Here is an 18,481-nt window from a genome sequence, read left to right on the forward strand (position 1 = left end):
GCAGAACGTGCCCTCCTCAATACCCATCACCAGGATAACCCATCCCCCTACCCCCTCCCCTCTAGAACCCTCAGTTTGTTTTTCAGAGTCCATCATCTCTCCTGGTTCGTCTCCCCCTCTGACATACTCCCCTTTTCTTCCTCTCCTGTTATCTTATTCTTTTTCTTTTTCCTTAAAATATGTTGCGTTATTTGTTTCAGAAGTACAGATCTGTGATTCAACAGTCTTGCACAATTCACAGCGCTCACCGTAGCACATACCCTCCCCAATGTCTATCACCCAGCCACCCCATCCCTCCCACCCCCAACCACTCCAGTAACACTCAGTTTGTTTCCTGAGATTAAGAATTCCTCATATCAGTGAGGTCATGTGATACATGTTTTTCTCTGATTGACTTATTTCACTCAGCATAACACCCTCCAGTTCCATCCACGTCGTTGCAAATGGCAAGATCTCATTCCTTTTGATGGCTGCATAATATTCCATTGTGTATATATACCACCTCTTCTTTATCCATTCATCTGTCGATGGGCATCTTGGCTCTTTCCACAGTTTGGCTATTGTGGACATTGCTGCTATAAACATTGGGGTACACGTACCCCTTCGGGTCCCTACATTTGTATCTTTGGGGTAAATACCCAGTAGTGCAATTGCTGGATCGAACGGTAGCTCTAATTTCAACTGTTTGAGGAACCTCCATACTGTTTTCCAGAGTGGTTGCACCAGCTTGCATTCCCACCAACAGTGTAGAAGGGTTCCCCTTTCTCCACATCCCCGCCAACATCTGTTGTTCCCTGACTTGTTAATTTTAGCCATTCTGACGGGTGTGAGGTGGTATCTCATTGAGGTTTTGATTTGGATTTCCCTGATGCCGAGTGATGCTGAGCACTTTTTCATGTGCCTGTTGGCCATTTGGATGTCTTCTTTGGAGAAATGTCTGTTCATGTCTTCTGCCCATTTCTTGATTGGATTATTTGTTCTTTGGGTGTTGAGTTTGATAAGTTCTTTATAGATTTTGGATACTAGCCCTTTATCTGATATGTCATTTGCAAATATTTTCTCCCATTTGTCGGTTGTCTTTTGGTTTTGTGGACTGTTTCTTTTGCTGTGCAAAAGCTTTTTATCTTGATGAAATCCCAATAGTTCATTTTTGCCCTGGCTTCCTGTGCCTTTAGTGATGTTTCTAGGAAGAAGTTGCTGCGGCTGAGGTCGAAGAGGTTGCTAACTGTGTTCTCCTTTAGGATTTTGATGGACTCTTGTCTCACGTTTAGGTCTTTCAACCATTTGGAGTCTATTTTTGTGTGTGGTGTAAGGAAATGGTCCAGTTTCATTCTTCTGCATGTGGCTGTCCAATTTTCCCAACACCATTTGTTGAAGAGACTTTTTGCCATTGGACATTCTTTCCTGCTTTGTCAAAAATAAGTTGACCATAGAGTTGAGGGTCCATTTCTGGGCTCTCGATTCTGTTCCATTGATCTATGTGTCTGTTTTTGTGCCAGTACCAAACTGTCGTATCGCTTATCTCTCGAATTCTGCCCTCGTGATCCTGTAATTGTTTCTCTCTCTTTTTCTCAGCCTCTTTATTTTCCATCATTTGGTCTTCTATATCGCTGATTCTCTCTTCTGCCTCATTTATCCTAGCAGTTAGTGCCCCCATTTTGGATTGCACCTCATCAATAGCCTTTTTGATTTCGACTTGGTTAGATTTTAGTTCTTTTATTTCTCCAGAAAGGGTTTCTCTAATAACTTCCACGCTTTTTTCAAGCCCAGCTAGTATCTTTAAAGTCATGATTCTGAACTCTAGGTCCGACATCGTACTGATGTCCGTATTGAGTAGGTGCCTGGCTGACGGTACTACCTCTTGTTCTTTTTGCTGAGGTGATTTCTTTCGTCTTGTCATTTTGTCCAGAGGAGAATAGATGAATGAGAGAACAAAATGCTAACAGGTTTACAACGTCCCCAGCAAATATACTGTGTACAAATCAGAAAAGGCCTGAAACCAGGGGAAAAGAAAGGGAAAGAAGGAAAAAAGAAAGAGGAAAAAAAAAGGAAAAAAAAAGGATAAAAACAAAAACAGAACAATACAAAAAAAGCAGAATGTGATCAAATATGATCAGGCTAGTGCATAGATCAGTGCCACACACTAGATTTTGGGCGTATTTTGGTCTGTTAGAAAAAAGTGCCTCCTAAAATTTTAAAGGAAGAAAGACATATATGTACAAAATAAGGGTTGATACAATGAAGGGATGGAAGATGACTGTAAAGATGAAAATTATAAAAGATTTTATAAATGGACTTGGTAAGATAAGTTGTTTGAAAAAAGAAAGAAGATTTAAGAAAGAAAAAAAAAAAGGAAAAAGGGAGAGAATGTGATCAGGCAGGAGACTAGAAGAAAGCCATACACTAGTGATTTAGGGTATATTTTGATCTGTTAGAAGAAACTGTACCCCAAAATTTTAAAGAGAGAACAACTTATATATATATGCCAAAAATAAGGGTAACTACTATGAAGGGATAAAATATGACTCTAAAAATGAAAAATAAAAAATGTTTTTTTTTTTTTTTAAAAAAGGGATTGATAAGATGTTGGTTGAAAAAGGGAAAAAAGAAAAATAAAAAAAAACAGTCAACAAAAATTAACTTTGATGAAATAATGGATCATGGTAAAAAAATAAAAAAAAAAAAAGCCATGAATCTATGTGCAGTATTCCCCTAGTGCTGGAGTTCTCCCATTCTCCTTGATCGATCAACTTGGTCTTGGCTTGCTGGCTGTTTGTGCTGATCTTCTGGGGGAGGGGCCTGTTGCTGTGGTTTCCAAATGTCTTTGCCGGAGGCGGAATTGCCCCGCCCTTTTGGGTCCGGGCTAAGGAAGCTGCTCCGGTTTGTTCTCAGGAGCTTTTGTTCCCTGCAAGCTCTCGGTACAGCTTTGGAGGACCAGGGCAGAAATGGTGGCCTCCCAATCTCCACCCGGAGGAGCTGAGAACTCGGTGCCCCGCTCCTCAGTGTGTCCCCAGAGAAAAGCAGTCACTCCCGTGTCCCCGGTCTCCGGCCGCACTCCGTGCTCACCCGGCCTGTGATCGAGCGTTGCTATCTCTGGCACCCGACCCCGTGTGGAGTCTCCAAACCCAGCAGATCCCTGCAGTGCGCTCCCGCACCGCTCCTCCCCGGGAAGGAAGGGGAGTCTCCCCGGATCTGCCGCCTGCTGGGTCCCTGCTGGGGGAGCCGTGCCCCGACTGGGCCGCAGATTACAGTTTATGGCAACCCCGAGCTGAGAGCCCGCGACTCTGCTCCGTCTCTGCAGCCGGCTTCCCCGCTCTGATACCTGGGAGCTCTGGCGCACTCAGGCACCCCCGGTCTCTCCGTGACCCCAAGGGTCCTGAGACCACACTGTCCCGGGAGGATTCCACCCCCCGCTTAGCCACTGCAGCGACGTCCCTCCGCCGAGCCAACTTCTAAAAGTTCCGATTTTGTGCTCCGCGGCTCTAGCACTTGCCAGAAGCGGCCCACGGAGGCCCCTCCCCCGCCGTCTATCCTCCCGAATATCGCCTCAGATTCACTTCTCTGCACGCCCTACCTTCCAGTAAGTGGTCGCTTCTCTGTTCAGAGAGTTGTTGCTATTCTCCTGTTCGATCTCCTGTTGAGTTCATAGGTGTTCAGAATGGTTTGATCCGTATTCAGCTGAATTCCTGAGACCAGACGAAATCTAGGTCTCCTACTCCTCCGCCATCTTGCTCCACCTCCCCATTCATTCTTTAGTAGGATGCTCTTTAGCCTCCATGTATTTGAGTTCTTTCCGTCTTTCCTCTTATGATTGAATTCTAGTTTCAAAGCATTGTGGTCTGAAAATATGCAGGGAATGATCCCAGTCTATTGGTACCAGTTGAGACCCAATTTATGACCTAGGATGTGATTTATTCTGGAGAATGTTCCATGGTCACTAGAGAAGAGTGTGTATTCTGTTGCTTTGGGATGGAATGTTCTGAATATATCTGTGAAGTCTATTTGGTCCAGTGTGTCATTTAAAGTCCTTATTTTCTTGTTGACCTTTTGCTTAGATGTTCTGTCCCTTTCAGTGAGGGGGGCTGTTAAAGTCCCCCACTATTATTGTATTGTTGTTGTTGTGGTTTTTTTGCTTTTGTTATTAATTGCCCTATATAATTGGTTGCTCCCATGTTAGGGGCATAGATATTTACAATTGTTAGATCTTCTTGTTGGATAGACCCTTTAAGTAGGATAAAGGACACTTCCTCATCTCTTATTATCGTCTTTGGTTTAAAATCTAATTTGTCTGCTATAAGGATTGCCACCCTAGCTTTTTTTTTTGTGTCCGTTAGCTTGGTAAATGGTTTTCCACCCCCTCACTTTCAATCTGGGAGTGTCTTTGGGTCTAAAATGAGTCTCTTGCAGACAGCATATCGATGGGTCTTGTTTTTTTTTATACAATCTGATATCCTGTGTCTTTTGATTGGGGCATTTAGCCCATTTACATTCAGGGTAACTATTCAAAGATAGGAATTTCCTGCCATTGTATTGCCTGTAAGGTGACTGTCACTGTATATTGTCTGTGTTCCTTTCTGGTCTATGTTACTTTTAGGCTCTCTCTTTGCTTAGAGGACCCCTTTCAATATTTCTTGGAGGGCTGGTTTCGTGTTTGCAAATTCCTTTAGTTTTTGTTTGTCCTGGAAGCTTTTAATCTCTCCTATTTTCGATGACAGCCTAGCTGGATATAGTATTCTTGGCTGCATATTTTTCTCATTTAGTGCTCTGAATAGATCATGTCAGTCCTTTCTGGCCTGCCAGGTCTCTGTGGACAGGTCTGTTGCCAATCTAATGTTTCTACCATTGTAGGTTACATATCTCTTCTCCCGAGCTGCTTTCAGGATTTTCTCTTTGTCTCTGAGACTCATAAATTTTACTATTAGATGTCAGGGTGTTGACCTATTTTTACTGATTTTGAGGGGATTCTCTGTGCCTCCTGGATTTTGATGCTTGTTTTCTTCCACACATTAGGGAAGTTCTCTGCTATAATTTGCTCCAATATACCTTCTGCCCCACTCTCTCTTTCTTCTTCTTCTGGGATCCCAATTATTCTAATATTGTTTTGTCTTATGGTATCACTTATCTCTCAAATTCTGCCCTCATGATCCAGTAGTTGTTTATCTCTCTTTTTCTCAGCCTCTTTATTTTCCATCATTTGGTCTTCTATATCACTAATTCTCTCTTCTGCTTCATTTATCCTAGCAGTTAGAGCCTCCATTTTTTATTGTACCTCATTAATAGCCTTTTTGATTTCGACTTGGTTAGATTTTAGTTCTTTTATTTCTCCAGAAAGGGTTTCTCTAATATCTTTCATGCTTTTTCCAAGCCCAGCTATTATCTTTAAAATCGTCATTCTGAAATCTAGTTCTGACATCTTACTAATGTCTGTATTGATTAGGTCCCTGGCAGTCGGTACTGCCTCTTTTTCTTTTTTTTGAGGTGATTTTTCCGTCTTGTCATTTTGTCCAGAGGAGAACAGATGAATGAGAGAACAAAATGCTAACAGGGTAACAACGACCCCAGAAAAATACAGACTAAACAAATCAAGAGTCAAGAAATCGGGGTAAAAGAAAGGGAAAGAAAGAAAAAAAAGAAAAAGATAAAAACAGAGAAACAAACAAACAAGCAAAAAAAACCAGAATATGATCAAATATGATCAGGTTGGTGCATAGATCAGTGGCACAAACTAGATTTTGGGTGTATTTTGGTCTGTTAGAAGAAAGTGCCTCCCAAAATTTTAAAGAAAGAAAAACTTATATATGTACAAAAATAAGGATAAATATAATGAAGGGATGGAATATGATTGTAAAGATGAAAATTATAAAAGATTTTATAAAAGGAATTGATAAGTTGGTTGAAGAAAAGAAAGAATAGGATTAAAAAAAAAAGGGAGAGAATGTGATCAGGCAGGAGACTAGAACAAAGTCATACACTAGAGATTTAGGGTATATTTTGATCTGTTAGAAGAAACTGTATCCCAGAATTTTAAAGAGAGAACAACTTATATATATATAAACATTTATATATATTTTATAATTATATATATACCAAAAATAAGGTTAACTACAATGAAGGGATAGAATATGACTCTAAAAATGAAAAATAAAATACATTTTTTCAAAAAGGGATTGATAAGATATTGGTTGAAAAAGGGAAAAAGGAAAATTAAAAAAAGAAAAAGAAAGGTAAAAAAAAATTAACTTTGAAATACTAAAGAATCATGGGAATAAAGCCATGAATTCTATGTGCTGTATTCCCTTAGGGCTGGAGTTCTGCTGTTCTAATTGATTGGTAAACTTGGTCTTGGCTGGCTGTTCTTGCTGATCTTCTGGGGGAGGGGCCTGTTGCCGTCGTTACCAAATGTCTTTGCCGGAGGCGGAACTGCCCTGTCCTTGCCAGTCCAGGCTAACTCATCTGCTCAGGTTTGCTCTCGGGAGCTTTTGTTCCCTGCAAGCTTTCCCTACAGCTTTGGAGTTCGAGAGGAAAATGGCGGCCTCCCAATCTCCACCCTGGAGGAGCCGAGAACTCGGGGCCCTGCTCCTCAGTGTGCCCCCAGAGAAAAGCAGTCAGTCACTCCCGTGTCCCCAGTCTCTGGCCGCACTCCGTGCTCACCCGGCCTGTGACTGAGCATTTCTATCTCCGGCACATGACACCATGTGGAGTCTCCAAACCCGGCAGAACCCTGCGGTGCGCTCCCGCGCCGCTCCTCCCGGGGGAGGAAGGGGAGTCTCCCCAGCTCTGCTGCTTGTTGGGTCCCTGCTGGAGGAGCAGTGGCCCGACTGGGCTGCGGATCACAGTTTATGGCCACCCCGAGCTGAAAGCCCACGCCTCGGCTCCGTCTCTGCAGCCGGCTTCCCCGCTCCGATACCTGGGAGCTCTGGCGCACTCAGGCACCACTGGTCTTTCTGTGACCCCGAGGGTCCTGAGACCACACTGTCCCGCGAGGATTCCACCCCCCGCTTAGCCGCTGCAGCAACGTCCCTCAGCGGAGCCGACTTCTAAAAGTTCCGATTTTGTGCTCCGTGGCTCTAGCACTTGCCAGAAGCGGACGTCGGAGGGCCCCTCCCCCACCATCTATCTCCTTGAATATCGCCTCGGATTCACTTCTCCCCACGTCCTACCTTCCAGAAAGTGGTCGCTTTTCTGTTCAGGGTTGCTGCTATTCTTTTCTTTGATCTCCTGCTGAGTTCGTAGGTGTTCAGAATGGTTTGATCCCTATCCAGCTGAATTCCTGGGGCCAGACAAAATTTAGGTCTCCTACTCCTCTGCCATCTTGCTCCTCCCCAACCCCTTGTTTTCTAAGGAAAGTATTTTTTTAATGATTTCAAAATTCATAGATGCCAGTATATTCTCTGAGGTTGTTTATATAACTAATTTAAAGGGAAAGAAAAAAACAGTCCTATAGCCTAAAATGCCAGGTGATTTTTTTTTTAAAGATTTTATTTATTTAATTGACAGAGAGAGACACAGGGAGAGAGGGAACACAAGCAGGGGGAGGGTGAGAGGGAGAAGCAGGCTTCCCGCGGAGCAGGGAGCCCAATGCGGGGCTCCATCCCAGGACCCTGGGATCATGACCTGAGCGGAAGGCAGACGCTTAATGACTGAGCCACCCAGGCACCCTGCCAGGTGATTATTTTTTAAAAATTTTTAAATTCAGTTTCTGCAGCAGGCCAAGCACTGTGGTAATAAGACATCCCATTTGTCCTTGCTACAACTCTTTACAAAAGTGGATTCTGAGTTAGAAGAGGCTTGCCTGGCCAAGGACATAACAATTGTGAGGAAGTGGCATCTCAGACCAGGGCTGGGGCTCTAACTCAAGAGTCCAGGCTTTTAATTGGTAGGTTGTTAGTCATTTTTTAAAAATTAATTGGTTTTATTTTTAAGTTTTAGGTTTATAGAAAATTGAGCAAACAGTACAGAGTTTTCATATACCCCTTTTCCCTTGCACACAGTTTCCCATATATTATGGTCATTTTAAAACCTTTCTGGTTATTCCTTCTTCCATGCTTATGACAAGTACAGTCTGGAAGTGACCAGTGGCATGCCCAGACACTTCTTGTCTGATGCTGTTCTGGATGCCTCCATCCTACTACCATCCCTAAGCCCAAGGTGAATTAGCCTCCACTGTCTCTTCCAGTTCCCTGAGGATCATACTTTTCTGTGGCTCTGTCTTTGTGGAGCTCTGGGACCAATTTCTTCGACTAATTTTTTCTAACTGACATTGGATGTGCCTAGTAAACATACAGTCCCCCATTGAAGATTAGAATTTCCTTCAGTAGTCTTCCCATTTGCTTTGTATATTCAATTTTCCTTCCTCTTTGCAAAGTACATCTGCTTATAAATGAAAATGCTTTAAAAAATATCTCGTTACCTTAAGAGCATATTTTTATCAGCTGTATCACTGAGGTGGTCAATTGTGCAGGAATTAGCTAGAAGACCTGGAGAGCTGTTTAGGCTGAAAAATAATCAGAGTACAGCATCCAGCTTTCTCTGTATATCAGGAGAGTGCTTCCAAATCTTAGACACTATCATGGATGACAGTTGCTTTTTCCCTGGTCCCACAGCTCAAGCAGAACTCTGTAATCTGAGCATTTGACTCCACTTTTGTGACACAGGGAGGGGAAAACAATTGTTCATTGGCCTTGGCTATTTCCCTTGGTTATTTCTCAACTGTTCTTTGGTAGTATGCATATAGGCAAAGGGATAAGTCTTGAATAATCGGAGAATAACTTGCAAAGATTCATTTAATCACCTGGTAGATTTCTCTAGAAAATTGTTCCTTCTTTCCTCCCCAAATTGGACACTTGGTTTGGTGCTGTATAGAAAATATAGTGCCTCCAAAAATATGAATTATTCTTGCTTCAGATGTTCTATTCCGAAACAATGCAAAGCATGGATTTCTTCCCTTTTTCATTATGACAGGATCCGGAGATCTCTCATCTGTCTTCAGTGTAGGTCATGTTACCATAGCCCACAGTACAGTTCTGGTTTAAGGTAGAAGTCACTAAAGTCTGAAGACCTCAATCTTTCATGGGCTAGAAGTTGATGTCTGCTGCATGTTTCCTCAGTGCAAACTCAGTCTTTGTCCCCTGCCTCTCCTTCCTTCTCACCCATCCCCACCACTATAGTCTGGTTTTGTTTTTCCCCCACAGCTTTCTCTCTGCTTCTCTTTCTCACCCATGACCTTGCCACTTTATCGTCCTTTGTCTCCATTCATTCTAGTTGTCTTTACTGCCTCTTTTCTTTTACCTTGGGACTTTACTTTGCTAAGCTAGTTATGGCATGAAATTAAAATATATTCAAGATATTTATTTTTGTCCAGGCACTTATGAAAATTTGGGTGAGTTCAAACTGTTTACTCTTCCCAAAATGATACTAACATGCTAGTATAATAGTATATAGTATGAACAACATGTTAGCCAAATGACAATGTGATTTTCCTTTGGTTGGGCCTTTGTTGATACTGCTTTTTATTTTTTTTAAACTAGTGGTCATTTATTCCTTATTCTTACCATTGAGACTATAAAAATGCTGAAGAAAATCTTTAAAAGTTTATTATGAAACTGCTTATAAGTTATGATTGGATTTATAAGATAATCAGTGTCAATATACCCTGAAGATTTAGGTATTTAGGAATTTCTATGATTTGAATGTTATGTTTACTTGGTAAAAGTGTCACATATGTTAGGTATAATTGCAATGATGCAAGAAAAAAATATTCTGAAATTGTCCTCTTACAATTTTCTAGGGAACGGGAGGGATGGGATTAAATTTAATTTAAGAACTACTCACAGTGGCACCTGGCTGACTTGGTCGGTAGAGCATGTGACTCTTGATCTCGGGGTGGTGAATTCAAGCCCCACATTGGGTGTAGAGCTTACTTAAAAAAGTGTACTAAATTATTCTTACAGTAATCATGCAGTAAATAAAAATTCACCCATACACACATAAAAGAACTACTCATAAACCTAAAACCTGGATCTGTATTTACTGATGGAGATTTAATTAGAAGATTATAATAAAAAAGTACAGAGCCAAGAAATAAGTTTAGATCTGAGTTGAGTGAGGCTTCTTGATCCATGTAGTTTTCTGGGTTTTGGAGAGAATTTGGGGATTTTTCAATGCTCAGCTAGCCCAGTGCCCTAATTTATTAGCCCTTCATTTTAATTGAAATCAATATATTGACTCCTTCAAAATGAAAATGAGGCTCACAGCTCTGCCTCCCATTGTAGGAGGCAGATTTGGGGAGGTGCATGCTGAGATGAAACTCAGTTGGACTCTGTGTCCTGAGCTCCACATAACCAGGGCCTACGGGCCTACAGGGCACCTCCATTGCATGACAAAAAGTGCCCCTTAACTCAGTGTATCCAGAATTGACTTCATCTTTCTCTACCCAGCCAACTCCTCTCCTGAGTTCCCTAACTAGGTAAAAGCACCATAAATACAAAAAAAACCAACAACTAACATTGGTGGATTATTATGTCCCCTCCCCCAGGCACTGTCCTAAGCACTTGAGCTTCCTTGTCTTCTTTTAATCCTCTGAACAATTTATGAGGTAGATACTGTTGTCATCCTACCCTAAAACAGGGTTTTGGCATGTAGTAGATGGTTAATAGACATTTGTTGAATGAATGAATTTCCATTATATAGATGGGAAAACTGAGAATGTAAAAGATTGAACAAGTTGTCCCAGGTTCACACATATGACAAAACTGGGACTTGAATCTAGGTGTTTCTGAGCCTACATCCTGTGCTTTTTTTTTAAAAAAAAAGATTTATTTATTTATTTGAAAGAGAGGGAGAGTAAGCAGAGGGAGGGGCAGAGGGAGAGGGAGAGAGAATCTCAAACAGACTCCCCACTGAGAGCACAGTCCCACCTGGGGCTTGATCTCATGACCCTGAGAGATCATGACCTGAGCCGAAACCAAGAGTTGGATGCTTAACTGACTGGGCCACCCAGGTGCTCCTATATCCTGTACTTTTATACGTGATGGCAAAGTGGCTCTTAGACCTGCAGAGTGTCTGCCTGCTTTCACAGTGACAAATTTCCCACCCTTCTAGTTCTCAGATGTTTCTGGTGGCTGTCCACAGAAACTGGCACTACTTGTGTGGACTGGGAGGGCCAACCACACCCCACTCAGTAACGTGGCCAGTTACATCAACCTGGAATCCCTCTTCATCTGTCCTCACTCTTACCCCACCCATTCTAACCTTGGAGATACTGCTTCTCCCCTCTTGGTAGTCTCCAAGCAAGCAAACTCACCTGTCTCCCCAAATTTAGTTACAAAGATGACTTCAAGCTTACGCATGTTCTCTCTTTTGTGACTCCATAGCTAACCCCTTTGTACCTTCAGGTGCTCAAATTCAACATACCTAAAACTGAATCCATTGTGTACCCATCAGATGTTTTGGGGTTGTTTCTATTTTTTGTTTTGCTGACGCTCTTTGGGTGAGGCAGGATGAAAACTCAGATGCTTGTGCCTTGTTAGAGTGATGGACATACTTGTGGCCTATCTAGCTTTTAAAACCAACAAAGGCTGATATTCGGCTTTTGGAACGTATCTGAATGCTACCTATAAAAGCTCACCATGAAGGGCAAACCCGAGAATGCAAATCAACAAATCCACAAGACTATGGCTAATTCATTACTCAGTTAGATTTCAGCAGTACATCTCAAGTGGTTGCAGATAGAGATTTATTTGCATTTTGAATCACTTTAAAAATTCACATTAGATATATTTTTAAATATGACTTGAATATTCAACAGCTGTAATACAGCATCTGTTTCTACCTGGGGTTGCAGCAAGATCAGAAGTGGTCTCTTGGCCTTCACACACTGAGGATAATTAATTCTCTTCTCTGTTCCCTACTGTTCAGTGAGTAGGCCACCAGAAACACTCTTTGGCTTGTAGGGTCAGAGACGTGGAGTCTTTTATCATGGGCACTGGTCAAACCTTCCCTGGTGCTAACATAGTTTATATCTCCTTCCATACTGAATTTAAAATGGAGATCTTATTACTATCAGCGTCATGTAGTTGTTATGAAGATTCAATACATGCGAAAACTCTTACAAGTTGAGGACATAGTGAGTCACTCCAGAAATATTACATATGATTATTCTTATTTATAAATAAGAACTGGTAGGAGGGACAATATGTTGAAGGGTATACTGGTTCTCATTTCCCGTATTAACCCCATAGGGACTCTGAGTGTATAGTTGGTGTTCAATAAGAGATAAATAAATAAATAATATTCAATAAATAAATAATATTCAATAAATAAATAATATTTAATTCCTTATTCTGATGATAATTATTAAAATGATGGTTCTCATAGTTACTGTGTTTAGCAGCTTCTATGCCTTATCGCAATGTTTCACCAATATGCTAGACAAAGGTGCATGGGCAAACATTGTTAGTTTTAGTAGGAATTTATTTCAATGTGTATCAGTAAAAAAAAAAAAAGTAGCACATCAAATTCATTATTTCTTGGCCATCCTAACCTAAGATGAAGCTGAAATGAAAAACCTACAATTTATCTATGTAAAATGCATAGTAAATATATTAATTTGTATAAATTATGTACTCTTCTGCTCTATCTATATACAGATATAGATCTTTTTTGACTTATAGTGGGGTTACATCCAGATAACCCACTGTAAGTTGAAAATATTATAAGTCCAAAATGCATTGAATCCACCTAGCTAGCCTACTAATAATCATCCTAGCTTCACCTAGCCTACCTCGAAGGTGCTCAGAACACTTACATGAACCTTCAATTGGGCAAAATTATCTGACACAAAGCCTATTTTATAATAAAATGTTGGCTATCTCATGTAACTTATTGAATACTGTACTGAAAGGAGAACAGAATGGCTGTATGGAGAATGGCTTTAAGTGTATGGGTGGTTTACCCTCGTGGCTGCGTGGCTGACTGGGAGCAGTGACTCACTGCTCCTGCCCAGCATCACAAGAGAGCACTGTGCCCTGTGGACCCTCTTCTTACCTCCACCTCAGCCAGATGGCTAAGAGCCCAAGGGCCTCCACTTTGGCTTTATACAACAGCTCCAAGAGACTCAGTTAGTTTTGACCATAGGCCCCAGCTGAGCTGAAGAGCTGAAGGCCTCAGACCTTTCCCATTTCAACCAAAACACACTGGTCCCGGTGCTTGCTAAAGATTCTTTTCTTCCCCATCATTATTACCAGAAGATTCTGCTCAAAGACAGGTAATATAAATACGATGCATTTCTTCTTGGGGCCTAGTGGTTTAAGGAAAGGATTTGGTAAGGAAACTGTATACCTCCTGGTGGGTTTTGAAAGTGATTGTTAGCACATGTTGTGATTTATTGATTAGTAACTCTTACTCCTGTTCCTCCTTAGGGCTCCTGCCAAACCGTGTTTTCTGGGTAAATTGTTCTTAGCAAGGGTGTGGCCTGTGGCGAGTTGTCAGACACAGGAGCGCTCCTTGCTTGCAGGCCTGGCCCCACCTCTTCCCCAGGCCTCATCTCCTGCATTTCTGAGCAGCCTCAGCCACTGATAGAATGCTGTCCGTGAACTTCAGAGGCACAATAGGAGGCATTATCCCGGCTCCCAGCCTGCGACTCAACAGCAAAGAAGCCAGTTGAAAACACACAAGGGGTCAGACCTTTGATGTTACACAAAGCAAATTGCATTTCAAGCTCTGGAGAACATGAGCCATTCTAAACCTGATTAAGAGTCATCCGGTACCAAATTTTGATAAATGTTTATTTTGGAAAAGTGGATTGCAGGGTTTTCAGGGTATTCACCCAGAAAACATTTGTTTTTTTCTTTATTTGGGGTAGGAATACGAAAAAGCCTTGAGTTGTCCTGAGTGTTTGCTGGGCAAAATTGAGGAGTTTTGGCTGCTGCTTGAATAGCTGTCTAGAGCCCCATGATGTAGCAATTCTCATCCTGGCCACTCTGACTCCATGTGCTGATGTTCCTCACTTCCCTGCTTTCACCTCCATAGGACAGGTGTGCTCACCTTCTGGACTGACCCTGGGGTAGGAAGCTAATGAGCTCATTTAGAGGAGGAATGATCAGAGAATTCAGGCACAGACCTAGCATCCTAGCTGGGGAGAGGGTTTGGAGCAGGTTTTGTTCTTGGTTTGCTTTGTTTTGTTTTGTCAAAAATAAAATGCTACATAAAATTTTGAAAAATAAACAGAATCATTCCTAATGAAGAAGCAGCCAAAACCCCTTCTCAATTTTGCCCGGCAAACAGCACAACTCAAGGCTTTTTCTTCCATGTATTGTACTTTCTAAGTAGCTTCTTTGATCTTTTGGTACATTTATTTGGATACATAAATGTATGCTTTTTACATAAAATGGAATCATTACTGTTTTGAAATCTGTGGTTTTCATTTAGTATATTCTGAACCTCATTCCATGTTGATAAGCAGAGTTCTTCATCATTTTTACTCGCTGCTGAGTGATTTTCTATCCATGGTCTCCTCTCCCTACCTCCCTGCGTCCTTCACTCTCCTGCCTTCACTGGCATTCCTGCTGTCCCTTCTCTTTCCCATAGTCTGTCCTCTTCTGCTTCAGCTCCATTTATTGTTTCCCTTTTCACTGTAGCATTTTGTAATATACCCTTTAACATATGCAAATGATATGAAATAGAGGTTTTTTTTGTTTGGGGCTATGCTGATTTTATAATTCATACCAAAATAATTTGTGTTTCCATTTTTGGTGGTGGTGGTGGCAGCTTTAATATTTTCTGCCCAGGTTCTCCGAGAACAAATATGACAGTAGTTTGAAAGCTTTTCATATCCCCAGAAGGAAGAAATGACAAAGAGGCAAGACATAATAATGAATGTTTATGATCTTTACTTAGGAACATGACAGTCTCAAGGCCTCTGTCACTTCTAGGTCTTGATGATTTATCTTGTTTCCCCAGACCCTGCACCAGTCCACAAAGACGGGCAGAATGAAGCAGACAGTGCACCAGAAGACCTCCAGTCTGTTGGGACTAGCAGGCTGCTCTGTCACATCACTGATGGTGACAACCCACTGCTGTCACCACGATGCTCCATCTTCAGCCAAAGCCAGAGATTCAACTTAGACCCTGAATCAGCCCCTTCTCCACCCAGCACTCAGCAGTTTATGATGTAAGAAAACATTGTTTTGTTATTATCTTCATTTCATATGGTTTTTCCAATACTACATTCATAACCTACAATGAAGTATAGGTCAAAAATAGTGCAAGCATGCTTACCAAATGCAACTGCGAGACCTGAGCAATGCATGGCAACAGTCTGTACTTTCTAGTTGGGAATGCTGTGTTAGGTCTTGCTGTCTCAGGAGGAAATGGTCAGGGGATGCAGGATACCCCAGGGCTTGCATGTTTGAACGTTTCTGGTGAAATGAGAAAAGTCCTAAATAAGGAGATATATATATATATATGCAGATATCAGGAATATCCTTCTTGGTGAGCTTAATATTCTTTCCATGCCCACAGTGGCCTCAAAGGATGGCTTGTGGCAGTGCTTGGGAGTCGTACACCTCAATTTCTTAGATTCTAGAAAAATGGTAGCTTACAATGGCTGCCCTTCACCACCCCCCCAGCACCCCCGCCCAAAAAAAGTCTGGAACTGTGCACTTCTTTTTTAATTTTACAAATAATCTTGATGCATAGCTAAAATGAGTATTCCTTGACTGAAAACATGTGCAAGGAATCCCTAGTTTCTCCTTGGTAACTTCTGTGGTCATTAATGAATTTATCCAAACCTGAGTCCACAGGCTGTCTGTTGATGGACTTGAGGGAGTTAGTGGATTCTTGCTATTATAAAGTATGTGCCATGTGAGAAGATGAATGAATTTTCTATGGGGGGGATCCATTCCTCTTATCAGATTTTCAGAGGCTCTGTTGTGTCAATATATCTTCTTAAAATGTTATTAGGTGGGTCTCAAGCAACCTGTCAGGGATGACACCACAGCAAGATGTCTCTTTTTGGTCTTAAATTGGCCTCCTCCAAGCTTTAGGAAATGCATTTTCCTGGACTAATATTCTGACATTTATATACTGAAGTCCCTGGTGGCATTTTCCCATAATGGAATTCTGTGATTGGTGGTCTCTATTAATAAGCAGATGCCACCATGGTAGACTCACCAAATAACAGACTGCCCTAATCCAGGAGGCTCGGTTTATAGACCAGCAGCAATGTTTATGGGAAGACAATGGGTTTTGATGATTCTGTCTCTCCCTACAATTGTTACAGGCCCCGAAGTTCTTCACGGTGCAGCTGTAGTGATGGCAAGGATCCACAGACCATTACCCAGCTCACTAAGCACATCCAGAGTCTCAAGCGAAAAATTCGAAAATTTGAAGAAAAATTCGAACAAGAAAAGAAATACCGGGTAAGCGCCCTGTGGTTTGACATAAGAGTGGATTGTGTCAGAAGTATGTGGGCTTTCCTGTCCTTCCTTTTTGGTTACCACTCTGTGCCAGAGGACAGCTGTTTCCATTTGCCAACCCGGGACCCGTTATGAATTGAGTTCCCTTCCTGGATCTGTCCTAGTCTCACAGGCTGTAATTTGACCCTGATCACTTATTTCATAATAACGAATTATAACTTTTCTTTCCAAACTGACATGATTATTCGTACTCCTTTTTTCCCCCCAAGGAACACTATTGTTACTAATTTTTCTAGGACTGATATTTGGAAAGCTTTTGAATTATGGTCTTATTTTTTTTCTTTAACCCTTTACTATTCGCAGTTTTATAAGAACGTATTAAGGACCCAAAGGTCAGAATCTCTAACTGAGAACAGAATGAGGGAGAGAGAGAGAATCTTCTTTGACATAGGTCCTCATCTATCAACCAGAGGTACTCTTATCAAGGGACATCTGCTCAGGTCATTCAGAACAACAAACCCCAGTCCATCCTTTCCTGTCAGACACCGGTCTTCATGCTGGTGCTGCAGTGTTGTAATGATGAACCTTTTCTTTTATCACATGAGAAACAATAGAGAGGTAAGTGTTCTTATGGCCAGTGCTAGTTTTATTTATTTTCCTTAAGGGTGACCATGGCATAGACAAAAGTCATATTCATGTAGAATTGCACAAAGATATTGGGTCTTTGGCAGAGGGCCCAGACAGCTTGTTATCAGAATAAAAGAGAACAGGGAATAATGTCTCATACATCTTGAAATATTTAAAGGCTTACTAAGCACTTGGTACAGAGGCAATCAGCACATCCCTGTGAGTGGGTTAAGATCCGGGCTGGGAGGCAAGAGTGGGTGATATTCCACTCTCCCATTCTTCCTATCCCATTTCCCACAGTGGCTTCAAATCCAATAAAAGAGAGGTATAAGGAGTGATTTTTTTTTTTAATCTTTGCACAATAGAAAAAAAAATCAGACTGCTCTTTGAGACCACCTTAGTGAGGGTGTTGAAGGTTCTTTTCTTCCTTGAAGTCAGGCAGTGACAGCTACTTACTGTCTTTTGCTTCTTTAGAGCGGGAAGGCACTCTACACATAACAAGTACAGGCCTTTATTTTACAGATAAGGAAACTGAGGCCCAGAAAAGACTTGTAACTTGCCTTAGGTAGTTGTGTTCTCTCAGCTCAGACTGGGGGTTGTAGATGAGAGATGAGTAGGTTTTGTAATGGAGGAATTGAAGTAAAATTTGTTAGTGTCCTCATTTTTGAAAGATCTAGATATCTTGAGAGAAGCTAATTTTCTCTGTTTGCTGCTGGAATGTTTTTGGATCTGTCATATCCTCACACTGGAAACAGTAGAGTAGCAACTAGGGGCTCCATTCCAGGGCCTGTTTAATACTTATTACCTGGCCATCCCTGAAGCAGGCTGATCTGGATTTGAATCTGGCACAGTTAGTTAGGAACTTTGTGACTTTGGACTTGTTACTTTATCTTTCCGAGTCTCAGTTTATCCATTTGCATAGTGAAGTTTATATTAGTAGTGATTTCTTAAGTTTGTGAGTATTAAATGAGGGAGTGCATATATAATGCTTACTATAGAATTTGGCACAAAGGAAGTAAATGGTCCTAGGTATTAACTTTTTAATTGATTTAACTGATATTTGACCAGGCTATCCCATGACTGCCTCTGCCTTGCCCAAAAATGAAGAAAAAATGTACACATTAATTCTTTACTGATTTCCTCCCTGCAGCCACAGACCCTGGGTTACTTCTCTCAACTATAATAGCCCCCCAGCAGGCTGCCTATTTTGGAAAGGAATTTCTTCTGGTACCTCCTGCCCTTGTCTAGAGAAGTTTTCAAGCTGGCGCAGACACATGCCCCCACAACACACTTAAACATTCACAAATGCAGATGGATGAATTTGGGAGCAGTAGAGGAAGGCCTCATGGTCGCCACTGCCTCAGTGTGCATAAAAGTCTCTGGTGTAACCAGAACCTTCCATGTCTTAGGGAACGGGGCTTCCTCTCACCCTGCTGCCA

General features: G+C 41.6%; 1 protein-coding gene across 5 annotated transcripts in view; it reads left to right on the forward strand.

The window, feature by feature from the left end:
* FAM13C (family with sequence similarity 13 member C) overlaps window positions 1–18,481 on the forward strand; it is a 169,392-nt gene that overhangs the window by 134,456 nt on the left and 16,455 nt on the right. For all 5 annotated transcript variants that reach the window (XM_073886246.1, XM_073886244.1, XM_073886245.1 and 2 more), the window contains 2 exons: window positions 14,959–15,169; window positions 16,280–16,418. In XM_073886246.1, the coding sequence (XP_073742347.1) occupies window positions 14,959–15,169; window positions 16,280–16,418 (350 nt within the window). The remainder of the gene's footprint in view (window positions 1–14,958; window positions 15,170–16,279; window positions 16,419–18,481) is intronic.

Source organism: Callorhinus ursinus, unplaced genomic scaffold, assembly GCF_003265705.2.
Source record: "Callorhinus ursinus isolate GAN/ISIS: 27379988/994484 unplaced genomic scaffold, GSC_fseal_2.0 scaffold69, whole genome shotgun sequence".
Lineage (NCBI taxonomy): Eukaryota > Metazoa > Chordata > Mammalia > Carnivora > Otariidae > Callorhinus > Callorhinus ursinus.